Source organism: Lytechinus variegatus, chromosome 7 (assembly GCF_018143015.1).
Source record: "Lytechinus variegatus isolate NC3 chromosome 7, Lvar_3.0, whole genome shotgun sequence".
Lineage (NCBI taxonomy): Eukaryota > Metazoa > Echinodermata > Echinoidea > Temnopleuroida > Toxopneustidae > Lytechinus > Lytechinus variegatus.
The window spans coordinates 21,878,135-21,890,961 of record NC_054746.1 but is presented as its reverse complement, the minus strand read 5'-3'; the positions used below and the strand labels follow the sequence as shown (position 1 = coordinate 21,890,961).

At 36.3% G+C, this 12,827-nt stretch overlaps 1 protein-coding gene across 1 annotated transcript; it reads right to left on the bottom strand.

Annotated features, from left to right (window-relative positions):
• Nucleotides 1–1,596: 1,596 nt before the first annotated feature.
• On the bottom strand, nt 1,597–9,439 carry LOC121418748 (DNA-directed RNA polymerase II subunit RPB9-like). Its single transcript, XM_041612826.1, has 5 exons — nt 9,254–9,439; nt 4,835–4,889; nt 4,091–4,164; nt 2,394–2,520; nt 1,597–1,727 (listed from the first exon to the last, which is right to left on the bottom strand). Exons 1-5 carry the CDS (start codon nt 9,325–9,327, stop codon nt 1,665–1,667), a joined length of 393 nt encoding a protein of 130 aa, XP_041468760.1. The 5' UTR covers nt 9,328–9,439; the 3' UTR covers nt 1,597–1,664.
• Nucleotides 9,440–12,827: the final 3,388 nt, after the last annotated feature.

The following is a 12,827-nucleotide window of genomic DNA, read 5'->3' as shown; positions in this document are numbered from 1 at the left end:
AATTGATCTAGATATAAACAAGCAATTAATAATAAGTCAATATTGGTCTCATGAATGTTTGTATTTCAAAGCATATTTCATTGCCCTTTGAAAATGAGACCAATTCCTGGTAATCCCCAGGGGAGGGGGGCACTGCTATTGCAAGGTGAGCAACATGCTACTTGTTATGTCTGTATTATAACCGAGTTCCGCTGCTTTTTGCATATGTCTACTGATAAACTTCCTAATGAAAATGCCTGAATCTCAACCAAACATGTGTATGACATCTCACAGCCTGGAATTTCATGAATGTTTGCAATAGAAACAAGCACTGATTGTTGGTCCCCTTACAACTACACATCTTAAATTGAAAGTAGAACATTGATTTTAAACGGAATGGGGAAAATAATACCCGAGTACCCCATTACTTATCAAGTTAATTTAAAAAAATCTGTGCCATTCCTTCTTTTGCTTCTTACTTTCTATATCTGATTTTGGGCTACATTTAAATGGTATTATGGAACACAATGCATAATATGCATCCATCAAAGTTCACATTCATGTTATATACAACTTAGACAGTAAGTTGTGAAATCATTTTACAGGGGCTAATACATCAGGATTGATTCCTCTACTCAACTCTAACCGTCTACAGAATTGATACTTGATGGAAAAATAAATTGGTGTAAAGAGATCTTGACAAAAAGGTACAGATGATAAAAAATCTCAAATATTAAAGGTGGACAGGTAGCAGAAAACGGTGTATTTATAGTGCCTTATTCCCAATTATTGGAGGGGCACTCATAGGCGGAAGCGGGGGGACATGTCCCCCCCTAAATTTTTTTTGATAATCTTTTTTTTTTTTGCTTGTCAATTTTTTTCCAGCGTCCCCCTAAAGTCACGTGGAACCCCTGAAACGTGTGTTGTCCCCCTAAAATTTAGGTTGATGACCTTATTTTTTTTTTGATAACCTTTTTTGGGGGCGCTTGTCAAATTTTTTACCTGTGTCCATCCCAAAATTTCAGGTGGACACCCCCTAAATTTTTTGGCTTCCGCCGCCAATGGGGGCACTGTATTGTCTGTGAACAATGCTGTGCCCCTCCAATGCTTTGTCTCCTCCGGGTCACGGTCCGCCACTGTGTGCAGCAATGATAATACACAGAAAAAAAATTAAGTAATAATTAATATCGGACACATTTTCATTTTTTTTTATGAATAATGGCACAGTAGAACTATCCAAACCTCAACCTAAGTTGATGTGTAGAGCTCACATGGATGGCTCTATGATAACGAGGAGTCAGCACCAAATGTGCAAGAGAAAATAGATTTTTAAAAACCTTGAAGCAAATCAGAATCAATGACAAACCCTTATATTTCAGTTTCATGGGTAATAAAAATTTCTTGTTGTTGCCTAATAAGCCTAAAGCTCTTCTGTAATTTACAGCCACAAAGTAGTGTGTGGCATTCAAAGTGCTTATACAAAACATGCAGCAAAACAATATCTTACTCAAATTCAATTCTTTCTGTGGTGAGCTGGGATGTTCCAATTAACGTTGATTTTGCATTCCATTTAAATACACAATGAAGTATTCAATTTTCAGTCCTTGAATACATGTATTTACATTATACGTACATTATATTTACAAATATGCCATAGTAAAAAACACACAAACAAGAAATAGCTGTCATTCTGTCCAGCGATGACCACAATTTGGAGCTGTGCACACGTAATACAATCGCATTCCCTCCTGTAAATGGAGAATTGAGAAAACAAAAACATTCAGATGGCACTTATTACTGGCAACATTTGAGGATCATGCAGGAATCTCGTGAATTGCTCAAAAAAGCCTCTTTTTCCTGAGCAGAACTTTCATGGATTACTATCTTTAAAAATGTACTTTAATTTTATTACATTCTCCTTTGTATATTGTAAAAAAAAAATCTTTAACATGTTCAGAGTGAATATTTTGAATGGAGCATTTTACATCCAGGCATATGAATTTTGGTGTATCAATAAAACTAATTGTATGTGCTCTAAAGATCATGGTTAGATCCTGACCTACATTAGGGCCTATGATCCTACCTCAACCACCAAGGCGATTGTCACACCTATGCTACCATTCAATTTCACTGATTTTACATGTGAAGGCTGTATGAATAAGGTTTAATTCCTTTTCCATTGGCCAGGGGACATAAATTTCATTTTGCTTTTCAATAATCCAATATTCATCGTGAGTATGAAAGAACTTCATAGTACTTCTAATGAAATTTTGTTTTGCCAATCGGCAGCTGATAAAAGGAAACTACATTACACAAACCAAAACTGGAATTGGACTACAATTTTTTGGTCTTGGATTTTTGACTAATTAAGTTGGTAGGCCCCTGTGGGACTCGAGTAGAATTGTTACTCTCACCTCTGCTCTATTTGCTTGTGACTGGAAGAAAACAGATTCTCTATGACCACACATCTCACATGGATGATCCTCAGTCCTTGGTAGGGTAGGGTCAGCAACCACTTCGGCTACAATCTGTGTGAGCTCACTAAAAAAAACCAAGAGATCCAATTTGAAACATAAAGATCCTATTGTCGTTGGAGACAATAATATATGTACCATGCAAAAGATTGTCAAAAGACAACAATTGGTATGGGCAGGTTCAATTGAACAAACCATAGCACAATACATCCAGGGTGCTACATAACTTTTTAGAAGCACTTGCCCAGTCGGGCAAGTAAATTTTTAAATAGTTGGGATATACTTGCCCAAAAATCAATTTCACTTGCCCGTAAAAATCATTGAAAAAAGTTTTACTTCTTCAAAAGAAAGTTTTGTGGTTTTATATAAAACCATTGGCCTTTCTTTCTCTTTTGACATGAACTGATCGACTTTGTTATTACATTGCTTTTTCCAAAGTGATTTTATCTTCCCTGCCATGAGCAAAATTAGGGTCAACATCATATCAAATCGACCCTAATTTTGGTCATTCTACTGGAATAATTTTGCGTGGCCAGTTTGGGCAAGTAGTTTTGGCCTTTACTTCAAAACACTATCCCAACTTTAACTTCTACTTGCCCTGGGCAAATGTAGCACCCTGATAAATCCATCAGTAAGCCATTAAGTTTGTGTTGATTTGGGTGAATAACTATCAAACTATCATGTTTATGTGTAGAACAAAAGCTGTTTAGCTACATGTTTCGCTATTCGCATACTGTAAAGAGAGGTTGTTGAACTTCACAATGTGTTGATGATGCATCCCTAATTCAACAATCCTTGTATGTTGATGAACTCTTTCATCTACATGAATACCATCATAATTTTCCCCTAAAAAAACCCACACAATATCTGTGTCTATTTTGAATACCGTACACCTCAGCTATTATATCAGTCTGAAACGAAAAGCAATCATCTGTGGTATTCTTGTAGAGCAGATACATAAGTATAGGCAAGTATTCAGAATGAACTTTCATCAAAATTAATACAGCTTGAAGATAAATTTACACAGGTATATCAATACAAAGTTATGGTAGCAAACCTAGAAAGAAAATAAATAAACAACATTATTACCTGTATCAGACATCTGAGCTGGTCATTTACAAAACCTACATTTTCTGAATATCAGGAAGGGATAGGTATATTGTTTGTATTTTCCTCGGTCTCAATGCGCATATTTAATTTGCATGCAGAGACAACACAAAATATAGCTTCGTATTTTCCCTAGTCTCACATCCGGGCATTTGAGGATGCATATAAAGAGATACGCTTCAGAAGGATCTGCGCACCAACAATATAAGTCATAAGACAACGCTGGATCCGAGCGCTTACAAGTACGTCATAATGGTAAAGTGCAGAGCCCAGACCCTGATATTAACATGACACAATAGAACTCTATTTTTAAAAGAAATATGCCCATTATCATGATTTTGGCTCTAGATATCTGATTTGGATGGTAATAAAAATATTGACTAGCTCTTCTTTCAAGGAACATCAAATATATTGCCCTTAAATGACCCATATTGCCCTCGTCTAAAGACTCGGGCCAATATGGTTCTTTTTTGCTGGCAATATATTTGATGTTCCCTCAAGGCCAGTCAATATTATATAAATATACTCACTCGACTTCATGGGTGATTTTATTGACATAGACACAAGCATTATCAGCTTCTTGTTGGTAGTCACAATTTCTGCACTGTTAGTGTATATAGAGAAAATAATAAAATTAATATTCCATCAGGTTGCTTATTGGACACTGACATTAGATGTTGTGTCTTATCATTAGTTATGAATACTTAAAGTACATGTTACCACTGACCAGCCACCCCCAAAGCAATAAATAAGTTGCCAAAAATGAATATAAGAATTTTTTTAGCTTGAAAAGCACTTCCTACATGTAAGCTTTAAAAATGTTTTATAATTAGTCACAATTGATCAATAATAACCATAACAAGTACTGTACTTGATTGAATGCAGAGGAAATTCAGCGAGTGCTTCACAAAAATGAGGAGAAAAGAAGGTTTGAAGTTCAGGGTTCACCCAAACATGAGATGTGCACATTGAGTAATTTTGGTTTGTCAACTATGCAAATTGGTCAAATTGCCACTGAACCACTTGGTCTAATTTCACCATTTTCTATCCTTTTGGAAGGAAATACTGTATAATTTCCCTTCATTTTCCATTCAAATTAGAAATTTTGGTGAAAACTAAAATAGATTTACATTCATAATTCATTTCAAAGTTCCCCCAAACAGTTCAAACATTTAACAAAATTTGTTAATGTTTTTTGTGGTAACGGTCGTTTATACATTGGTTAAACGCTTTGACTCAAGTCTACATTTATAATTTCTAAACACAATACTTACAGCATAAAGCAGTATCCTGTTTTCCTTGTCCTCTTTTGGGTACAACATGTTGTTACTGAAAAAATATATAAAACAGAAACATTCAGTATATATGGTGTTATGAGTCTATGCTATATACTAATTATTTATAATCAAGTATTAAATTTTAGTATTTGTGAAATAATAATTTTTATCTATAAATGGTTCTTCAAAACGGCATCGCTAACCGGATGTACATCATAATGAAGCGGTTCAAGGGTCAGGCCTATTGCCTTTGTTTTGTTGACAAACAGATCGAGGGATCAACAGTTGGGTAAGAAACGTCTCATTTTTACCATTTATAGTGAAAGATTTTTATCCCTTTATATGCATTAGGTGCAGGGCTGATTAGGTGCATGAAGGTTCATAGATAAATAAAATTCACCCCTACAAACCGATTTCACCCACTAACTATGGATTTCCTAGGAAATCCATCCAGGTGTGTAGGTCTTGCTGCAGCTTCTATGGAAAGAGTGTCAAGGCTCCATGTCTGCACTCATTCAATGCACAAGTTTATGATATAGAAGTATATGTCAAAATATTTGAAAAATATCAGACATGGAGTCCTCAAGGCTACATTGAGTCCCCTGTGCAGATCGAGCTAGAACTTCAGTCTCTGTATTTGGTGAGTGGAGCCAACGGAGATCAGCGGAGCAACCAACATAACAGAGACCGAAGCTTTTTGTCTATGTCTGACTAAGAATTTGAACGATCGATGCCGTTGAGATCAGAGCCGAAATACAATCGTTAGCACTTATCGCGATATTCGGTAAAGTGGTGGATGACCTCGAAATGCAAGTGAGCTGAGGGTCTGAGCGGAGACTTGATGATATGATCATGACATCATCATCTGCTGTACATGTAGTCTTCAAAGGGCTCTGCAGCCTTTCTCGAAGTCAAAGACAAATTAATAATAAATATGAGTTGACATGTCATTTGTGAACAAAAATAACTGGTGGTGCATGGTGGTAAGTAGACCAAAAGCTTCAGTCTCTGTATTTTGGTTGTTCCGCTGAACTGCATTGGCTCACTCACCATACTAAAATGTCAGAAATTGTTGAATAAATCCCCAGAAACAACGGTTATTCCTGTCTAGGTCATGTAGGTGGTAAGGTACGCTGGTAATCAACTGGTGCGAAACTGCATTAGTGCCAGCAGTTGCAGTAAAAACTCGATACTAAGTTGTAGTTGCAGTAAAAACTCGATACTAAGTTGTATGTTCGTTCAGATGTTCCAGGGGCCACCGATAAATTGCAGGGTGATTTGACTGAGCTTGAGGCCTGGGCTGAGAAGTGGCAGTTACATTTTCACCCAGATAAATGTACTGTTTTGAAGATTGGAAGAAGTAGGTCTGACTCTGAGTATTATATGACTAAAGGTTCGCAATCGGTTGTTTTACGGGAATGTGAGAGTGAGAGAGATTTAGGAGTTCAGGTAGACTCACGTCTTTCTTTCAAGGAGCACATTTCCAAAGTGGTATCAAAGTCTAATAGACTGCTTGGTATTATAAGAAGAACTTTTGTACATTTGGATAAGACCTCAATTAAGCTTATGTTTTAGAGTATGGCCAGGCTGCGTGGTCACCGTATAAGCTGGGTGAGCAGAGGCAGTTAGAGAGTGTCCAACGTAGAGCTACTAAGTTGATCCCAGGTATTAAGCACCTATCAAACTCTGAACGTCTCCGCCTCCTGAAATTGCCACCACTCTGTCACAGACATAAGAGGTGACATGATTGATGTGTACAAATATCTGCATGGTTACTATGATACAAGTTCTGAGCTTTTCTGTCTGAGAAATGGTGGTAAAACACGTGGTCATTCCTTAAAGCTAGAAAAAAGATATTCATGTCTTGATGTACGTATGTTTTTCTTTGCTAACCAAGTGATAGATGTGCGGAACAGTCTCCCAGAAGATGTAGTTTCTGCTTGTTCAGTGATTGCATTTAATAGACTGGATGAGCATTGAAAGAAGATTGCCTATGATTTTTAGTTATTTTCGATTCTCGTGTGTTTTCATGGAATTTTTTGCTGTCTACGATACCGTACCCCTGCCACCCCTCCCTGCCAGCATAGTAGCACATCTAATTTTTGTCTAAAGGAGAGCAGCAATAGCCAATAGACATTGTACTTGATTGATGAACAGGCTCAGTGCTTACTCAGTCCTACAATATCGTTGGAGTAAACTAAACTAAACTATATACCGGGTATATAGGCTCTACTTCAAAGTGTAAAACCCGAATCGTCCAGAGCCGGGTCTAGGCGTTATTGGTGATGGTCGCCACCTAGTCTTGAGGACTCCATGATGATGTCTTAAAAAAAAAATTGACATATACTTCTTCATCATGGAGTCTTGAATCCCGCCCATATACCCTTAAGAGAACCAAATAAATACAGATGGATTCCCCTTGGAAATCCATCTTTTTTATTAAAAATCACGTAATTGGTCGATGGTCGTGATTTTATTTTACTCTACACCTTCCTAGACCTAATGCATAGGAAGGTTTTAAAAAAACAGGGGAAAAAAAGGTGAAAAATAAAGGATTCTTACCAGACCGATGTCGCGTAGACCCCTCGATCCACATGTAAAACCGATGTAAACAAAGGCAAATACAATGGCGTCGACCCTTGAACCGCTTATGTATTACGTACTTCCGGTTAGCGATGCCGTTCTGAATATTAATTTATAGATAAAAATTATTAATTTACAAATAATAAAATATATTATGTGATTATAAATAATTGATACAATACCATTATTTATAATCACATAATATGTTCTATTATTTGTAAAATAGTAATTTTTATCTTGGCCTAGATCTATAAATTAATCTTCATAACGGCATCGCTAACCGGAAGTACGTAATATATAAGCGGTTCAAGGGTCGACGCCATTGTATTTGCGTTTGTTTACATCGGTATTACATGTGGATCGAGGGCACTCATGGTTTCAAATCGTCTCATGTGTGAAGGATTCATATGCACTTGGTGCACGCGAATCTTTCACACCCTTTTTACTAAAATAACTATGACTTTACATCGTAGCTAAGCATTATATTTATGCTATGACACTTACCGAACCATATGGATTGTTTGTTGAATTCTCTTTGCTGTTTTTTTTAATAAAATAAGAGCATTTTTCGTGATCTTCACGTAGATGCCTCTTGATCAGCGTTGATATCAACTTTTGCCTAAAGAGAGCGCGCGATATTATTTCAAAGCCGGCAGGCACTTAAGAACCAAGTTTGAAAGGATACTCGTAAAATTATGTCACTCTCGCCGATGAATATTCATTAGATCGTGGTCGTGCGTGTTCAATACACACTGAGTGCATGCATGCAGAGAGTTTGTATTGAACACGCACGACCACGATCTAATGAATATTCATCGCGAGAGTGACGTAATTTTACGAGTGTCCTTTCAAACTTGGTTCTTAAGTGCCTACCGTACCTTTGTTTACGGTGTTGCAAGCTAGCTGCATTCTAGGCGATCAGCATTATTTTCTTGCTCGTTCAATCCACTTTCATCATCATCTTGTCAAAAGATGGCGTACTTTACCAATAAGTATATACATGAGATGCAACCTGTTGATTTTTGGTACAATTTCCTATTATGCGCTGACGACTTGAATTGAGAATGTTCGATACGAAAAATTGCTTTTCGATTGTTGTTTGCGTACTTTCCACCGCAGTATTAAGGACGGATCGAACAGATTATCCTGGTTGAGACTTGGAGGTAAGCGATAAAAACACTTTTATAAATAATTTCCAATTCATTTTTAAAACAAACTTAAATCATTAAAACAAAATTCCAAAGTGGAGAAATACTGAAATGTTTGGCGTTTTTCATTCCCTCACATTCGTGTGATGAATGAAAACGTCAAAGTCCACTATGAAACCACATGCGTTGTGCGAGGTTAGTATTACTAACCTCGCATGTTGTGTGAGTGGATCGAGGGGTCCGGTCTAACTGACATCGGTCTGGTAAAAATCCTTCATTTTTCACCCTTTTTCCCCTGTTTTTTAAAACTTTCCTACGCATTACAATCATGACAATACAGGTGTAGTCGAGTTAAATAAAAATTAAAATCACGACCAATTACGTGATTTTTAAATAAAAAAGATGGATTTCCAAGGGGAATCCATCTGTATTTATTTGGTTCTCTTATGGGTATATGGACGGGGATTCAAGACTCCATGATGAAGAAGTATACTGTATAGGCCTATGTCAAAAAAACAATTTAAGACATCATCATGGAGTCCTCAAGACTAGTCGTCGCCACCGCGCCGCGGCAGCGCCACCGCCAGAGCTGAGGCGGAGCTGCAGCTGATCAGTGATCATTCACCACACAAACTTAGTCGGGAAGGAGAGGCAGTTTAGACAACCCCAAAATAAAGGAACTTACCATTCCTGGCAAAATCGAATTCCTACAAATCCAGGGCCTCGTTGTTTGTCTTGTTCTGGATGACTTAATTCCATATTTTTGCTTAATACGGTAATACCAGTACCGAAATTGAAAAAAAAAATCTTGAAATTCACGCAAGGCTGTATCGCACGCTATGCTAACATGGCTAACTAAGGTGTCTCCTACTTTGTAAAATCAAGGAGAAAACTCGAACCCAATCCTTGTCTCGCCCGTTGTCACACAGACAGGCAAATTTGAAAAACGTTGACTTTACGTTATCTGCATATCGAAATCCTTCCGGAATGATTTTGTTTTTCTTTTTTTAGAGGTCAACCAAATGATACTGGTGGTGATGTAATTTGATAGTTTTTGCGCAAGTGATGGAATTTCGTTAGTTTGTGTCTCAATACAAAAGTAAAGCTACAAACATTTTTTTTTTACACATGTGTAAATTAGAAAATGCAAAAATATCATATATAAGCAATAAAGATATCAAGATGAAATGGGGTTCTGAAATTTTGTGACTGATAATTCAATTGATAATTTAAGTTAAAGCAAGTGGTGAGGGGCGGTGAAGCTTCAGTCTCCTTTTCCCCAATCGTGAACAAAACCCATACATGACCATTTGATTGTTTGTTTGTTTTATGCAATTTTTTTGTACGTTCAGTCTCATGAGTGTCGACCCCCGTGGGAGGGGGAGGTGGCGTCTATATACCTCAAAAACTCATGTGGGGATGTAACATGTCCTGTATCATCCAATAATTTACGGTAGAACATTAAAATATTGTACGTTTTTTCTCTATGAATCATTATGGTAAGTATACGATTTGATGACGAAGGGGGTGTAGCCTAATAAGATTATCATGATGATGCTCAGATCCCATAGATCTACACATGATGACCATCTTTTTATTTCTCTTAAATTTGTTTAAGTTTATTGTTATTGAATTAAACGATTGCTTTCGAAAACAGACACAGATGCATGGCCGGAGAAAGACAAATAGTAAAGAATGAAAGGGAATAAAATTTTCATATTTATGTATTCATGTAATTAACAAAGCGCTGAAAATATCAAATCTGATGAAATGATTATAAGTTATGGAATGCTATATGCATTATTGGCAAGTAGGTGTGCACTTGTTGAAAAAAAAACGCATCCTATTTGTTGACTTGTGATGTAATCAGCCTAAACAATGTTGGGCTATTCCTGTATTTTATTCATATAAAAAATTAAATCATCAATATACAATTCATATTTTTAGGGACCTAAGAAGTAATCCCTGCTTTTAATTATTGTATACTTTGTTATTTTTCAACTTTATAATTATTGTAATCCAATTATTTTTGGGGTGGTTTATCATGCATGTATTATTATGAATTATAATTATAATTGCTCTTTCTTTATCATGTATGTATTATTATGATATGTAAACGAAAACAAAAGTGGGAAAAATAAATTCAAATCAAATCAAATATCCATGTCATTTTGTTATTTCTGGTATTAAGAGAAAAGTATACTGAACACAGTCGGATCGAGGGGGTCGAAGCAGCCGCTGGCCTCCACAATCTCGTAGCCAAGGGGACTATAGGTGCCCAAAGAAGTTAAAGGTTGTTTGAATTTTTTTATATTATGATAAAGCGCCTACAATATTACGTAATACATTAGTCATAACTTCGTTTGTATTGCGTCTGCCTCACTTGAAAAGTTATTCCACATCAATTGCTGATGTGGTTTACGGTACACCATGTGGAGTGTTATAGAAGCAGTGGAAAGAAGAAGAGAAGGAAGTGGATAGGCGAGAAAGTGGAGATTTGAGAATAGAGTATTCTTTCTTGAGAATAGTCCTGAAAAGGACTGTAAACCAGAAGGAATGTTGAGTGAGAACAGCTTGAGTAGTGGAGCTGATGAGGAGATGCTGGCTTGCGTCGGCGAGTAGAGATGATGAGTAGTAGAGAGACTCGACGTTTCGGACAGGTTGACTGTCCGTCTTCAGGAGTGAAGACGGACAGTCAAGGGCGATTCCACACTAGAACTTCAAAAATATCATAAATTTCAAGATGCTTTCAATAAGTCATAAATAGTGTAATATTTTACTATGATACCTAAATTTTATGAAAATTATGAGTTTTAACCAAAAGTGAAGACAGATATAGTTTTTTAGGGGAGAACAATGGAATTTTAAATTTTCAATAATTTTGCTCATTGAATAGTCAAGTACAAATTCCGCCTGAAACAATTATTTGCAAAGCATGAGAAGATTGAAAATATTGCAGGTCAATAGAATAATATATCAATGATGGTTCCAAATAATATCTACAACATTTTCATGATCCATAATAGGGGCAGCCCTGATTTTTCCGAACCTATTTTTGGCAATGTCCCGTACGACACATGACAATGCAAAAGTTTTTCCTACAATTTTATTTTTGATGATGCAATTTCATAAAATCAGTTTCTCTTTGTTTGACCCATGGGTGATCGATTTATCCCATAAGGATCTAATTACTGCCCTTCATTTTTCAATTATTGTCCTATTAAAAGTTGTCCCGTACGACACACGCTGTGTCGTACGGGACATGTCCCGTACGACACACAATATAATAATGCATTAATTGCAGGATTTGGATTCAGAAACCATAAAGAGTAGGCATATTTAAATTCATTTAATTGATTTAACATAAAGTGAACTGAAAAAGGACTTTGTTTACCTCCATAGAACATGAAATAGGTGATTCTAAACATTTTAATTGATTTCATGTAGGCTTTAATATTCTTTTGTGAATCCCTTCAGCTAAACTGGTGATTTTCACTGATCAGAGCAGGTTAATTTCTTTTCATTGAGCATGAAAAGAAAACTTTATAATCATTTCAAACCTAGCCTAGAAGATTACTTCCTCTTGCATGCTAATGTGGAATTATTATAAGATGTATAAAAAATACATATCATTATGATCATCTATTTGGACTTCCCTTGATGATCACTATTTTTTAAATACAGTATTGAAACTCCTTACTTTTTTCAAGTTGTAAAAAAAAATCTGGAAAATAAGACAAACCATATGGTTTCATGAAATGCAGATGGGTTTGAAAAAGTAGAACCGCATTTATCTTTAGAAAACAAGTGGAATGCCTCTGGCCGTCTCACCTGCATCACGCAGTTCAATATAGCAGCAGTGCTGACTTTGAATACTACTCTAACTCGCACAAGATGTTCAGTGATACATGGTTACTCTTATGTCCACTTTTTATGAACTAGACCAATGAACTTACAGAGATATGATGGTTATTCAACAGATACATCCAATTCGGCCAAAGTTCATTGACCTTTGACCTTGGTCATGTGACCTGAAACGTGCACAGGATGTTCAGTGATACTTGATTACTCTAATGTCCAAGTTTAACGAACTAGACCAATAAAATTTCAAAGTTATGATGGTAATTCAACAGATACCCCCGATTCGGCCAAAGTTCATTGACCCTAAATGACCTTTGACCTTGATCATGTGAGCTGAAACTCAAACAGGATGTTCAGTGATACTTGATTACTCTTATGTACAAGTTTCATGAATCAGA

Bases quoted from the DNA above. Each gene is read 5' to 3' on its own strand.
- LOC121418748 (XM_041612826.1), bottom strand. From the start codon at position 9,327: ATGGAATTAAGTCATCCAGAACAAGACAAACAACGAGGCCCTGGATTT. The intron at 4,165-4,834 runs GTAAGTATTGTG...ATACACTAACAG, and splicing joins ACAGGATACTGCTTTATGCT to TGCAGAAATTGTGACTACCA. The intron at 2,521-4,090 runs GTGAGTATATTT...GGTTTTTTTTAG, and splicing joins AAAATCACCCATGAAGTCGA to TGAGCTCACACAGATTGTAG.